We start from the raw sequence: 15,305 nt of genomic DNA on the forward strand, positions 1-15,305 counted from the left end.
TCAACACTACGCTCTATATTAAACTCAACTCACTCACTCCCCTATCCCTCCACTGATGTCATGCCACTAACCTACAGTACTGGATGATCTCCACAGTTTATCTGCTCCTGTGCACAAACTGCTGAATACTGCTGGCTGAAATTCAGCTATCAGGCCAACCTCATCCATCATAAATTCATGCTCACCTGCTTTAACTCTGGCCTCTCCTTCCTCCAGACAATATTTGGTCTTCATCTTTCATGAATCTAGTACCCATTGCCCTCGCCAAGTTGTTTCAGATGTTTAACTCCCTCCTCTAACCCTCTGTCCTTCTACCCACCCCCCAACAACCCTATCTCTCGCTCCTGACTGGCCACATACTTTACTGAGAAAATTGAAACCATTAGATGTGATCTTATTAAAATTGCCCCTCCTCCTGCCCCTTCTTGGACATGCTCATCTTTCCCATCAGTATCTTGAGAGAAGATCTCATACTTTCCCCTAAAATCTATCCCCTCCATCTGCTCCAACCCCATCCCTTTTCCTTATCAAAACACTTGTCTCCTCCCTTCTTCCCTCCCTGACCACCATCCTCAGCTGTTAACTGTGCAATGGCTTCTTTTTCACTGCTTTCAAATATGCTCATGCATTCCCTATACTACAAACAACCCTTTCTTGCCCCCATGGTTCCCTCCAGTTATCATCCCATCTCCCTCCCACCATTCTTCTCCAAACTCCTTGAGCAAGTTGTCTACTTGCACATTCTCCACTTCCTCCCCTCCAGTTCTCCCCTTGATTCCCTTCAATCTGGCTTACACCCCCTTCACTCCATGATAACTGCCCTCTCAAAGGCCATTAATGATTTCCTTCTTGCCAAATCCAACAGCCTCTACACCATACTAATCATCCTCGACCTCTAAGTTGCCTTTGACCCTTTGGGCCACCCCTTTCTCCTGAAAACATCATGCAACCTTGACTTCACAGACACTATCCTCTCCTGGTTTTTCTGTCTCTCTGGACACTCATTCTCAATCTCTTTCAACAGGCTCCTCCTTTACCTCCAAGCCCCTAACTGTGGTACCTCAAGGCTCAGTTCTGGGTCCTCTTCTATTCTCCATCTATACCCACTCCCTTAAAGAACTAATTCACTCCCATGGTTTCAACCACCATCTCTATGTGGGTGTTTCCCAAATCTACATTTCCATCCCTGATCTCTCTTTCTCTGCAGTCTTGTATTTCTTCCTGCTTTCAGGTCATCTCTACTTGGATGTCCCACCACCACCTCAAGCAAGCGCTTAGTACAGTGCTCTGCACATAGTAAGCGCTCAATAAATACGATTCATTGAATGAATGAATGAATGAACACATCCAAAACAGAGCTCCTCATCTTCCCACCCTAACCTTGTTCTTCCCATGACTTCCCCTTCACTGTAGACAGAACCAGCATCCTTCCTGTGAGCCCATCATTGGGCAGGGATTGTCTCTATCTGTTGCCGAATTGTACATTCCAAGTGCTTAGTACTGGAGAAGCAGTGTGGCTCAGCGGAAAGAGCACGGGCTTTGGAGTCAGAGGTCATGGGTTCGAATCCCGGCTCGGCCACTTGTCAGCTGTGTGACTTTGGGCAAGTCACTTAACTTCTCGGTGCCTCAGTTACCTCATCTGTAAAATGGGGATGAAGACTGTGAGCCCCACGTGGGACAACCTGATTCCCCTGTGTCTACCCCAGCGCTTAGAACAGTGCTCGGCACATAGTAAGCGCTTAACAAATACCAACATTATTATTATTATTAGTGCTGTGCACATAGTAAGCGCTCAATAAATACTATTGAATGATTGAATGAATCCTTCCTGTCTCACAAACCCTTAACTTTGGCATTATCCTCTAACTCATCTCTCTTATTCAACCCACATAGTCAATCTGACACCAAATCCTATCAGTTCTAGCTTCACAATTTAACTAAAATCTGATCTTTCCTCTCCATCCAAACTGCTACTATGCTGATCTAAGCACTTATCCTATCCTACCTTGACTACTGCATTAGTCTCCTTGCTGACCTCCCTGCCTCCTGTCTCTCCCCACTCCAGTCCATACTTCACTATGCTGCCCAGATCATTTTTCTATAAAGGCATTCAGTCCATGTTTCCCCACTCCTCAAGGCCTTACAGTGGTTGCCCATCCACCCCCACATCAAACAGAAACGCTTTTCCATCAGCTTTAAAGCACTCAATCATCTTTCCCCCTCCTACCTTACCTGCTGATTTCCTACTTCAGTCCAGCCCACTCACTTGGCTGCTCTAATGCCAACCTACTTACTTTACCTGGATCTCATCTATCTCACCACCAGGCCCTCACCAACATACTGCCTTTAAGCTCTAATTCCCTTCCTTTTCATATCCAACATAGTATCACTTTTCTCACCTTCAAACACATTTCTTCCAAGAGGCCTTCCCCTCTGACTAAAACCTCATTTCCCCTACTCATCCCTTATGGTGACGCCCTCCCACATAGCTTTGTATCCTTGAAGCACTTGGTAGTCACCCTGCCCTCAGCCAGGGCTCTTAGGTATATATCCAGAATTTATTTCAGTGTATCCGGCTCCCCCTCTAGACTGAAAACTCCTTTGGGCAGGGAACATGTCTACCACCTCTGTTGTACTCTCCGAAGTGCTTAGTACAGTGTTCTCCATACAGTAAGCACTCAATAAGTGTGACTGATTGATTTATTCATTGATTGCTCATATACTATCAGCTGGTGTCCTCCTTTTCCCCTCAGAGGCAGCTGCGTGTTCAGGGCCCGTGGTTTGGGATAAAGGGGTGTTAACCTGGAGTCACACATGGTGGAACCACTGGAAGTCTTGCCCTTTGTATGCAGTAACCAGGGGGATTATGGTGGGAGTGGAAGCAGCCACTGGCCCAGGAGTCCCCCTGACCTTCCTTATAAATTCACATCAAAGCCTTTGGCTTCCTCAAATGGTATAAGTGGTTTTGGCTTCTGAACCTTTTAGACATGGGAGAAAAGATTGGAGACTGAGCTACTTGCGCCCAGGGAGAAAAAATGTGGGCAGTTAGTCTGCTGTTTGTCTTTACGTCACTGGCCTCTGGCCCAGGGCCAGTAGCTTTGTGCCAGGCGAGTAGTGCTAGTCTTTGTCCCCACAATGGGGGAGGCAGGCTGAGAAAATGGATTGGTCTTCTTTGGCAAGGCTTAACCTAAGGGCTGTAGGGGCCAAGGCTTTTGGGTCCATAGCCCAGAAGCAACCCAGAAGTGCCCGAGGTTGGCAGAGAAGAGGAGAAGAGGTGGTGATTTGGGGAGGGCCTGCCGAGTCCTGTACCACCACCAAGAGCTTAGAGCAAGCCAGACGAAGCAATCACCTTGTGCCCGAGAAGGTGACTATGCTCTCCAGGAGCCATATGCAAGGGCCTGAAGACTGGAAAATATTTCCAAACCAGCCAGTCCCCACGGTTGGGAGCGATGAGCTGGAGGCTGTAAGAGGAAAACACGGCTACTTTCTCAGGCCTTGGGCTGAATTCCAACTCTCTGATTCTGTAACCCAATTGACCAGCGGAACCTGCCAGAGGTCTTCACACGAGAGCTGGAGTTTGGTAAATCAGTGTATGGTCCTCGGAATTTTTCTCTTGCCCCGGCCAAAAGAAGCTGCTTTCTTCTGTCTGTCAGGCTGCTCATGAGAAGTTTTCCCTCCCTCCAGAGCAGAAAGAGGGGACGTCGCCAACTGGGATCACAGTGTTGGAGGGACGCAGGTTCACGGGGATTCCTGGCAAAGCATTTTTAACAGAAACCTTGCTGCAGAGAAATGAGGCAGAAAAACAGAAGTACGTGAGTAGCAGGCTGCGGGGCAGTGTACATCCACATATCTGAGAGTCCATTCCTCCCAGAGGGCATTGCAAGCTCCCCCTCCCCATTTTCCAAGGAGACCCTCACCCCAAGAGTCAGAGTTTAGAGCTAGATGTGCAGGTTGGAAAGGTGACGTTTCTATTTTAGAAAAGTAAAATAATTCCTTGGGTTTCTATAACCTTTGCTTCCATCGCTTTTCCTCGTGACAGCCCTGTGAAGTTCCCCACATCCCGATGCATCAACCCAATACCCACTCTTGGCACTCATGTATAGTCCTTATCCTCAGCACTTTGGCATATGTGTATATTCAATTATTTATTTCAGCTATCTCATCCCGATATATTTGTGTTCCCATTTACTATACCTTTGTACATCCTCCTGCCCCCTTATTGTAAATAATTTAGATCTGCCCTACTTCCCCATTCAATTGCAGCACCCTACAGAGCAGGTAGCCTGTCCTTTACTTCTAGTGTGTTCTCCCAAGTACTTAGTACAGTGCTTTGTACACCGTAGGCACTCAGTAAGTGATGATGATGATGACTGTGATGATGGGAGGAACAGGATTATTCCCCTTTTTGCACTTAGGGAAAACAAGGCCCAGTGAAGTGAAGGGATTTGTCTAAAAGTCACCTGGCAAATCAGTGACAGAGCCAAGAGTAGAACTCAGGTCTCCCGAATTGTTGCCCTCATTTGACTACTTATCCACTTCTCTTCACTGGAGAAGGGTTTTTTTAATGGTATATGTTAAGCGTTTACTATGTGTCAAACACTGTTCTAAGTGCTGGGGTAGGTACACGTTAGTCAGGTCAGCCGTAGTCCCTGTCCCACATGGGACTCACAGTCTAACTAGGAGGGAGAATCAGTATTTAATCTACATTTTACAGTGAAGGAAACAAGCATAGAGAGGTTAAGCAACTTGCCCAAGGTCACACAGCAAGCAATTGTCAGAGCCAGGATTAGAACCCAGGTCCTCTGACCTTGGCTGCCCAGTCAAGGAGCGATCCTCTGTGGAAGGGTTTGCTCATCCATAGGTCTTGTTGGCTGTGGCTCAAGGCACAGGCAATGCTGCCCCTAGCCCTGACCAGATGTGGGGAGAAGCCCATATCTTCCACAAGGTAGAAGAGGCTATTCAGGCAGTGCGGTCGAAGGGAGGTTTGGAAGTTCCCCAGATTTGCCCATTTCAGATCAAAGACAAACCCTAACTTGAGGAAAGCCCACGGCAAAAACTGGGGAGCTGTCAGTTTCTGCAGCTCTTCCCAAGCAGCGAACAAGTTCCTCATTCTCTTTTTGTCGCCTGGCAAACATGATGGCCCAGGGAAGAAGCTCCAGTCTGGCCAGAGTTCCCTTGCCAAATGGCCTTTTTTTGTAGCTATGACGTATTGTCCATAGGATGACTCCACACCCCTGCAGGAGTTCCGAGAGCTGTACCGTCAGCTCCATCAGCTCCCCCAAATAATGACAGCCCCAGAAACCTTAGATGGGTATCTTAAAGCTTCTTTTGTTAGTTGTGGACCTCCACCTACAGCCCCAATATCTGAATGACCCAGATCGTTGGGTCGCTCTGTCTTTTGATTTTTTAAATGGTGTGGCTTTTCATCTTGTAGTAATCAAGTTCCATGTCCTTTGTCTGTGGTATTTAAAATAATCCTCGGGCACATTAGGGGAAACAAGAATAAATTATTGCCAGAGGCATAAAATGCCCCTGGATCCGATTTTTGCCGAATGGGAACTTGTATATCCATGGCTCTCAATTTAGGGTCTTGGGAAGCTTTTTCTTTAACAATAATTAAGTCTGTGTGGTTAAAAGCCCACTCAAAGTTTAGTGGCTCTCTCACCTCGGGGGGAGTGAGGGGAGGTGGCACCCGTGGAGTGCTCGCTGTTCTTTTCTGCTGGTTGGAACTGGGTCAGCCGCACTCATTTCCCTCCTTGCTTTGATGCTCTAGACCTCACTGAACTAACTAGCTGTTCACTCCTGCTCACCCTGTGGGCTCCTTTGAGATATTATTACTACTATTACTACTACTATTAATAATAATAATAATAACATTTGTTAATCGCTTGCTTTGTGCCAAGCACTGTACTAACCACATGGGATAGATACAAAATAATCAGGTACCGTGGAAGCAGCATGACCTAGTGTGTAGAGCATGGGCTTGGGAGTCAGGGGACCTGGATTCTAATCCCAGTTCCATCGCTTATCTGCTGCGTGACCTTGGACAGATCACTTTACTTCTCTATACCTCAGTTACCTTATCTGTAAAGTGGGGATTAAGACTTTGAGCCCCATGTGGGACAAGGACCACGTCCAATCTGATTATCTTGTATCTACCCCAGTACTTAGTACAGTGCCTGGTACCTAGTAAGTGCTTAACAAATACCATTTTTTTTAAAAGGTAGGACACGATCCCTGTCCCACAATCTGGGGCTCACAATCTAAGGAAGCATTCACTGCCCACTCCTGTTAAATCTGCACTCCTCCAAGATAGCCAATTGTTTTTTTTTTCCTTTCCTTCACAAATTTTGCAAAGAAATTTGTTTCTGGGCTGTGATCCAATATGTCGAGCTTCAGCTGGAAAAGAATTTTTATAGCTGGGGCTATAAACCCCAGGATATAGAGTTTTATAATGGAAATGCTGACAGAACTTTAACCGGAGCATCCCAAATGGTGGCTCTATAATAAGCATATAAATTCTGTAGCATAACTTCTGAATTATAGGTCTAAGTACATGGTAAAAAGAGAGAGTAGCAAATCGATGGAAATGAGGTGGATGATTGTCAAATTTAGTGCCTTTCCCAACTAGGAGAAGTCAGTGCTAGCAATTTTCCCATGTCAGAGCAGGGTTGTGCTGGCTGGAAAGTCCTATTTGAGGCAGGGATTAGCCACACGTAAGTAGAGCAGATAATCACTGATACTGGTCTCTTCACAGGGGAGTACAGGAAACACAAATCACTTTGGCTGCTAGACTGGGGGAAGCAGAAGAAAAGATCAAAGTGCTACATTCAGGTATTTAAAGATTTCATGTCCAAACTCCTGTTCGGGTTGGGGGCCCTAGTTGGGCTTCTAGTACAGTCCCCGGATGACTCAGAAGATTTAAAAATGCATCGGGCCAACACAGTTCAGTTTTTCTACCTTCCTCCAGAGATGTGTGGGAAAGAACCATCCCATTAAAGGAACATGCCCCAAGGACAGTCGCACCAACACAGACCTGAGAAAGAGAGAGAGAAAGAGAAGGGCTTCAGTCCTTGGGTTCACCCCAGGTCCCATCTGATAAGATCCCTAACCAGTCATTTTCTTCTTGGGTCAAGGAGGAGAAGGATTCTAAAGCTCCTCTGGCCTGATCTCTTTATCCTTCAGAATCTGGGGCCGGGACGGGGAACTGCCCCCCCTCCCTCATGGCTCAACTCCCACCTTCTACCACCATCTACTGGCGGAGAAAAAGGTCTTCTCCATCCTGGATCAGGGCACGGTCTGGGCTGGGTGGCTGCCTACTGTTGTCTGGGGCAGAAGGGGTCGGGAGGCCAAAGGTGAACAGTGCTGCTGCTGGCACCAGCAGGACTTGGTTTAAAAGACCCATCCAACATCTTAAAGGCAGAGTGAAGCCCAGTTTCAAGCAATGTGATGTAGCCGTGAAGAGTTGGGAGACCACTGCAGCCAGCAGACCTGCTTGCCTTTACGGGAGAGGAGGATGCTTTCCTTGAAAAGAGGCTTCAGGAAGATTGGGATATTGAGAAGCAGCCTCAGGCCCTGCAAATGGCGAACTCTACAGCACAGAAAGCTGCTATTTTTACGCACATGGGTGGTAACCCCACAGCTATCGTTTCACCCTCACACGCCTGGATAGGATGTCATCTTCAGTAGCAACATCTCCCGAAGGAAAGGACAGCTGAAAGTGATCGATCCGGAAGGGTCTAAGGCAACCATTAGTTGCCGGCACCTCACCACGCTGTCCGGTGACCTGCTCTAAACCATCCAGAGAAGTTGGTGGTCTAAACCGACTCTCCGGATCTCCAGGAAAGGAGGCGCTCCCTTGGGACTCTTATGCAGTGGTTTCAGCCATCTATTGACAGTTACAACAGTCTTTCTTATTCTCCTTTTCTGCCGTTTGCACTTCTGTGAAATTGGAGAACGATGGCTCGGGCTCCACCTCAAAAAGATCATCACTGGAGACTTTAAGATGATTGCAGAACAGTGTCTGGCACATAGTAAGCACTTAACAAATACCCTAATTATTATTATTATTATTACAGTAGCGCAGTCACTTCTCCAGCAATGCTTGTCTGGAGAAATGGTTTATCTGGATCATTTCTGGCTCCTGAGACTGCTCCTAAGCCCAGCTCCAGGCTCCCTTACCTGGCTTCCATCTCCCTTTTCCTATCTCAGGAGCCCAACCAGCTGAGGCCATTCAGAAATGATGCTGGATACATTCTTTGTGCCCCGGGAAAGAGGAACATGCCCCTTCTCGCAGCACTGTTTCTGAATGCATCTGGGAGCCAGCTATAGGACAGAGGGACCGAGTTCCACAAATGATGTGTGTGGCGGCCGTGAGACACCACTGGGTGTTAATAATCTCAGAACGTTAGCCTCTTCTTCTCAGAAAACAGCCCCAAATTCTTCCATCTTTCCTTCTGGGACCAATTTCCCATCATATTAAATCATTTGTGTTGCTCTACTCTGGACTCCTTTCAGTTTTCTCACATTTTGTAAATGTGAAGATCAACTTTAGGCTAAGTGCAGAAGGCAGGGCAAAGCCTTTCTTACTTTTGGACCTGTCATGAGATGAAGAAGAAGCATTCATCCCTCCTAGGGTCCCTACTTCAACATTCCCTATGTCAACATCCTCCTCCTCACCCTCTCCTTTACCCACTTTTGCCCCCTCCATCTGTCAGTTCTGAACTACCTTGCTGCTCCAGGCTAAGCCATCTCCCTCCACCCCAGGTCCCATTGGCGGTTGGTGGGTTGAACACCTACCTGTAAATTTATCTTAATGTTTGCATCCTCACTTGAGTGTAAGCTCCTTCAGGGCAGGAAACACATCTGTCTACTCTCTTGTACTTTCCTAAGCACTCAGGTCAGTGCTCTGCTAGGAGAAAGTGCTCAGTGAATCCTATTGGTTGATTAATGGAGCAAGAAATGAGGAACAGACCTCGGTTTTGTCTGAGGAAGGGGACCACCGGGGGGAATCTGGAAATGATGGGGAGGTGGCTGGAGAATGAGGCTCATAAGAGTGAAGGGAAGGGGGAGAATCCCTTCCCTACCCACCAGGGGGTCAGGAGCTTGGCCCCATTAGCCTTCAGCCTGATGAGAGATCAGAGAGTCCAGGCCAAAGAGCCTAGTGGTTCACTCCTTGTCTATCCACTGTGACGGTGCTCCCATTCACCATCTCAGAGGGAGGCCCGGTCTTTTCCAGAAGTCTACAGATTCTGGTGGCTTGCTGGCTTGAAGCTGGGCTGAGCAGGGATCTAGAAAGGGAAATCCTAGGTAAAGGCATGGATGGACTTTTCCCTGCTGCCTGTGGGAGAGGCAGGGAAGGCCCACTGCCAAGACACACAGGCCAGAGTTGCAATCATTGTAACCCGACGGCTGCAACAACAGTCGTGATTTGTCCAAGGCCAGAGAATCCCAAAACTCATAGGGGTCTTGTTACCTTGCCTTTTTTTGCCTACAGATCGGACCAGGGTACCGTTCAGAGGCAAGGGGCACTCCTTCCCCTCACATCCTCCCCACTAGTTCCCAAGGGGAATGGAGGATAGCCAGATATAGCAGTCTGAGGGTTAAGACTAAAATTTACTCAGATGCATCTGGGCCTGAAGGGGAAATGAAAGCCTAGAGACCCAGGGCAGGAATGTGAATCTGCCCCAATACCACTGGCTACCTTTGGGCCCAGTTATGCTGCACATCTGTCTCTGTCCCCCTCCAAAGCTGAGGGCCTCAGCAGGAGGCAGGTTATTCATTCTGAGTCCCTTCTTGTTGGACAGCGTTAAAGGCCACCCAGACGGAGCTGCTGGATCTGCGGTGTAAATATGACGAAGAGGCGACGTCCAAGTAAGTGACTCTGTGGGGCTGGCCAGCCTGGGCCTCCCCACTTGGGTTTCCCAGACTGCATTTTGAGACTCTGACTTCCCAGTTCCCTGATTTGTACCACTCAGTCCTTCCCTTCACTAGACTCCACTCCCTCTACCCACCTCCTAAACCCCCAACCCTACCGCCATCAGGCCCCTGTTTGCCCCCACTGACATTCCCAAACTGTGCCTCCATTTCCCCCACAAACTTCCCCAGATCCCGCCTCATTTATACTCACCACACCTCCAGCCTCCCAGCACTTTCGTACATATCCTTCCACTCTGCCATTTTCCCTATCTGTCATTTTACTGTCTGTCTCCCATAGACGGTAGGCACCTTATTTGCAGGGATTGTTTCTGCAAACTGTATCTTTTTGTACCCTCCCAAGTGCTTAGTACAGTGCTCTGTATACAGCAAGCACTCAATAAATTCCATTGATTAGTAATCGATTGCTTGCCCCAGGCTCCCTCCCTGCTCTCCAGACTCTTCTCCTGGCTCAGTCCCCAAACAGAACCACAGGACCACCCCATCAAGAGATAGCTACCTTTCTGTCACTTGGTTACTGCCCTGAAGCACCAGAGGCAAAGAAGGGGGGTGGATCTGGAGGGGATCCATGAGCCCTGCAATTGGAAAGCTGCTGAGTCTATCCAGATTCCCACTCCTTGAACTGTACTTGAAATGGACGCTCGCTTTGAAGTGTGAGGGTTTGGAGGCAGCAGATTAGCTTTAACAGACTACTTCACTTCATTAAATGTACATTTGCCGTTCTTATTTTTGTTGGGAAGATGCCATCTATTTTTATGAGACAAGAACATCTTCTGCCTCCCTTTGGCACCCACCGGCAGCTACTGCTGCCAAACACTTACAGCTGTTCAAATGTTTTGCCAGGCTTGCGAACACACTGCAACAAAATTTTCATTCACATTATGCAACAGAGAAAGAACACTTAATCATATAATACCAAAACAGATGTTCTCTGATAATTTGATATGCCATTTGTACATCGCGGTGCTGTAAATAATTTTGCCTTTGATCAGGGCTGGGAGTGCCGTCCGTCACATAGGGAGTGGCTGTTGCCGGGCGGGGAACAGGGGGCAGGCCCGGCTCCCCGCCTTCCTCTACAGGGGATTTTGGGATATCCTCCCTGGGTTCCACTGAGGCGCTTTAAATGTGAATCTGCCATGTGGAGGCTGGCTGGCGGCTCCTTGGACCTGGCTAGGTGGCTGGTTGGAAGCAAATCAACTCACTCCCCTTCTCCCCAGGCCATCTCTCTCTAAGAATGCCATAATCTTAGTGCCTTTGGTGATGGGAAGCTACCGGTGCTGCGGGATGAATTTTCTATTTATATTCGTAGTCTTCCTCACCTGTAGCCTGATTTTGTTCAGGCTACGGATAGAACATGGGCCTGGGAGTCAAAAGGACCTGGGTTCTGATCCCTACTCTACCACTCTTCTGCTGTTAGATCTTGAAGAAGTCACTTAACTTTTCTGGGCATCAGTTGCCTCTTCTGTAAAATAGGGATTAAGTCTGTGAGCCCTGTGTGTGATTACCATGTATCTACCCCGGCACTTAGTATAGTGCTTGGAACATTCATTCATTCATTCAATAGTATTTATTGAGCGCTTACTATGTGCAGAGCACTGTACTAAGCGCTTGGAATGAACAAGTCAGCAACAGATAGAGACAGTCCCTGCTGTTTGATGGGCTTACAGTCTAATCGGGGGAGACAGGCAGACAAGAACAATGGCAATAAATAGAGTCAAGGGGAAGAACATCTCGTAAAAACAATGGCAACTAAAGAGAATCAAGGCGATGTACATTTCATTAACAAAATAAATAGGGTAATGAAAATATATACAGTTGAGCGGACGAGTACAGTGCTGTGGGGATGGGAAGGGAGAGGTGGAGGAGCAGAGGGAAAAGGGGGGAAAAGAGGGTTAAGCTGCGGAGAGGTGGGGGGGGGGGGTTAGAGGGAGTAGAGGGAGAAGAGGAGCTCAGTCTGGGAAGGCCTCTTGGAGCAGGTGAGTTTTAAGTAGGGTTTTGAAGAGGGGAAGAGAATCAGTTTGGCGGAGGTGAGGAGGGAGGGCGTTCCGGGACCGCGGGAGGACGTGGCCCAGGGGTCGATGGTGGGATAGGCGAGACCGAGGGACGGTGAGAAGGTGGGTGGCGGAGGAGCGGAGCGTGCGGGGTGGGCAGTAGAAAGAGAGAAGGGAGGAGAGGTAGGAAGGGGCAAGGTGATGGAGAGCCATGAAGCCTAGAGTGAGGAGTTTTTGTTTGGAGCGGAGGTTGATAGGCAACCACTGGAGTTGTTTAAGAAGGGGAGTGACATGCCCAGATCGTTTCTGCAGGAAGATGAGCCGGGCAGCGGAGTGAAGAATAGACTGGAGCAGGGCGAGAGAGGAGGAAGGGAGGTCAGAGAGAAGGCTGACACAGTAGTCTAGCCGGGATATAACGAGAGCCCGTAGCAGTAAGGTAGCCGTTTGGGTGGAGAGGAAAGGGTGGATCTTGGCGATATTCTAAAGGTGAAACCGGCAGGTCTCGGTAACGGATAGGATGTGTGGGGTGAACAAGAGAGACGAGTCAAGGATGACACCGAGATCGTGGGCCCGAGAGACGGGAAGGATGGTCGTGCCATCCACGGTGATAGGGAAGTCTGGGAGAGGACCGAGTTTGGGAGGGAAGATGAGGAGCTTAGTCTTGCTCATGTTGAGTTTTAGGTGGCGGGCCGACATCCAGGTGGAGACGTCCCGGAGGCAGGAGGAGATGCGAGCCTGAAGGGAGGGGGAGAGGACAGGGGCGGAGATGTAGATCTGCGTGTCATCTGCGTAGAGATGGTAGTCAAAGCCGTGAGAGCGGATGAGTTCACCGAGGGAGTGAGTGTAAATGGAGAACAGAAGAGGGCCAAGAACTGACCCTTGAGTAACTCCAACAGTTAAAGGATGGGAGGGGGAGGAGGCTCCAGCGAAGGAGACCGAGAATGACCGGCCAGAGAGGTAAGAGGAGAACCAGGAGAGGACAGAGTCCGTGAAGCCAAGGTGAGATAAGGTATGGAGGAGGAGGGGATGGTCGACAGTGTCAAAGGCAGCAGAGAGGTCAAGGAGGATTAGAATGGAGTAGGAGCCATTGGATTTGGCAAGAAGAAGGTCACGGGTGACCTTAGAGAGAGCAGTCTCAGTAGAGTGGAGGGGACGGAAGCCAGATTGGAGGGGGTCTAGGAGAGAATGGGAGTTAAGGAATTCTAAGCATCGATTGTAGATGACTCGTTCTAGGATTTTGGAAAGGAAGGGTAGTAGGGAGATAGGGCGATAACTGGAGAGGGAAGTGGGGTCGAGAGTGGGTTTTTTTAGGATGGGGGAGATGTGGGCATGTTTGAAGGGAGAGGGGAAGGAGCCATTGGAGATTGAGTGGTTAAAAATAGAAGTTAAGGAAGGGAGGAGGGCAAGGGCGATGGTTTTAATAAGGTGAGAGGGAATGGGGTCCGAGGCGCTGGTGGAGGGGGTGGCACTTGCGAGGAGGGAGGAGATCTCCTCTGAGGATACTGCAGGGAAGGATGGGAAAGTTGGGGAGAGGGTTGGTGGGGGGGAGGGGAGAGGCGGAGGGGTGACTTTGGGGAGCTCAGACCTGATCGTGTTGATTTTTGTGAGGAAATAGGTGGCCAGATCATTGGGGATGAGAGATGGGGGAGGGGGAGGAACAGGGGGCCTAAGGAGAGAGTTAAAGGTCCGGAACAATCGGCGGGGGTGACGAGCATGGGTGTCGATGAGGGAGGAGAAGAAGTTTTGCCTGGCGGAGGAGAGGGCAGAGTTAAGGCAGGAAAGGATAAATTTGAAGTGTGTGAGGTCGGCTTGGTGCTTGGACTTTCGCCAGCAGCACTCATTTAACAAATACCACAATTATTAATATTATTATTCAGGCTTAGGCTGATTTCTCTCTGGTCTGCCCCAGCTGGTCTACAGTGTAACCAGAGAAAGGAAAGAGCTGCCTTGCCCCCCTGAACCTGCAATAAAATAGTCTCCATTGAGCCCCCTAAGGAAGGGAGACAATTTAGAGAGACAGCACCCTTTGCCCTGCCTAGCCTTTGGTGGGAAGGGGGCAGGAGTCAGGAGAGTGGGCCTGATTCCACCAAATGGAAGTGGAAAGGAAGTGGCGGGGAGGGAATTGCAGGGAGCAGAGGTGGTATTTGCTACACTCATTCAGGAATCTTGCTCACCACTCTCCCTTTCTGTCTCAGGGCAGATGAAGTTGGAATGATCATGACAAATCTTGAAAAAGCCAATCAGGTGAGACATTCATGCTTTTCTCTGTGTTTGTGATGAGACTGAATTAAACAAATGTTGAGTAGAGATGGAATTGGGGGATCAGTTCTGCTAACTGTTTTTTCTCTGCTCCGGAAGGGGGCAGCCGATCCAGCAACTCCAGAATCCCTTCTGGTCCAGGAGAAAGCCCAGGTGGATGAACGTCTCCATCAGGATATTATGGGGACATTCCTCCCTCCAACCTCTTGCTGGGAGTGGTGGTGTTTCTGGGAATGGAGGGCCTCCTGGGAATTTTGTTGGACAGCCTTAAGCAGGAGGAAGGGAAAATAGGAAAACATTAAATGCCATCCCAGTAAAGAGACCTACAGAATCATGACCCCAATGTGAATGGGGGCTCAGGCATGTCCAGCCTCTATAAAGATGTGCATTTATTTCCCAAAGAATCATAAACTGTCACCAAATTTGCTGCTTACAAAGGAGTGTTGTGTGTCAAATGTGGCTAGTGCCCTCTCTCTTGCCAAATAGGTAGCTCCCACTCCAATTTTCTCTCCATCCATAGAGGGAAATCCCTCCAGGCCACACTGGTTTGCTTGTACCTATGACAGGTGAGGGGAAGGCAGCAGCTTTTTCTCATGATTATTTGTGGGGTAAGATGCAGGTGCTAGATTGTAAGCTCCTTAAGGTCAGGGATCGTATCTACCTACTCTATTGTTGTACTCTCCTAGGAGCTTAATACAGTGCTCTTCACACAGTAGGAACTCAGTAAATACTATTGGTTAACTGATTATTTAGTTGGTCGAAGCCATTTGGATCAAAGAGAGTCTTTGGGAAGAGTCATCGTGGTGTCCGGAGTCAGTTTTATCTCAAGGCAAAGTAAAGCAGAGAATCAAAACAATTATTATGCTCTCCGAAGTGCTTACTACAGTGCTGTGCACACAATAAATACAATACTTTACACATAGCACTCGGTAAATATCACTGATTGATCCAAAAACTTCAGGCAAAAAAAAACCCTCTGAAAAAAGCAGAATTGTGACCTGGGTGTCCAGTTAATCAGACACCTCGATGCTTGTGCTTTGCCCATGAGGGAAGAGAGCTAAGAGTAGAGACTCCCAGGGCCTGGATGTGATTCTTGAAACTGTCCTGTCTGCTCTGCAC

The 15,305-nt window shown here is 48.6% G+C and overlaps 1 protein-coding gene across 3 annotated transcripts in view; it reads left to right on the forward strand.

The window, feature by feature from the left end:
* CUX2 (cut like homeobox 2) overlaps positions 1-15,305 on the forward strand; it is a 366,558-nt gene that overhangs the window by 319,282 nt on the left and 31,971 nt on the right. For 2 of the 3 annotated variants that reach the window (XM_029057640.2, XM_029057644.2), the window contains 4 exons: positions 3,685-3,808; positions 6,758-6,834; positions 9,807-9,873; positions 14,123-14,171. In XM_029057640.2, the coding sequence (XP_028913473.1) occupies positions 3,685-3,808; positions 6,758-6,834; positions 9,807-9,873; positions 14,123-14,171 (317 nt within the window). The remainder of the gene's footprint in view (positions 1-3,684; positions 3,809-6,757; positions 6,835-9,806; positions 9,874-14,122; positions 14,172-15,305) is intronic. The other variant, XM_029057642.2, reaches the window with a different exon arrangement.

This window comes from Ornithorhynchus anatinus, chromosome 2 (genome assembly GCF_004115215.2).
Source record: "Ornithorhynchus anatinus isolate Pmale09 chromosome 2, mOrnAna1.pri.v4, whole genome shotgun sequence".
Taxonomy (NCBI): Eukaryota; Metazoa; Chordata; class Mammalia; order Monotremata; family Ornithorhynchidae; genus Ornithorhynchus; species Ornithorhynchus anatinus.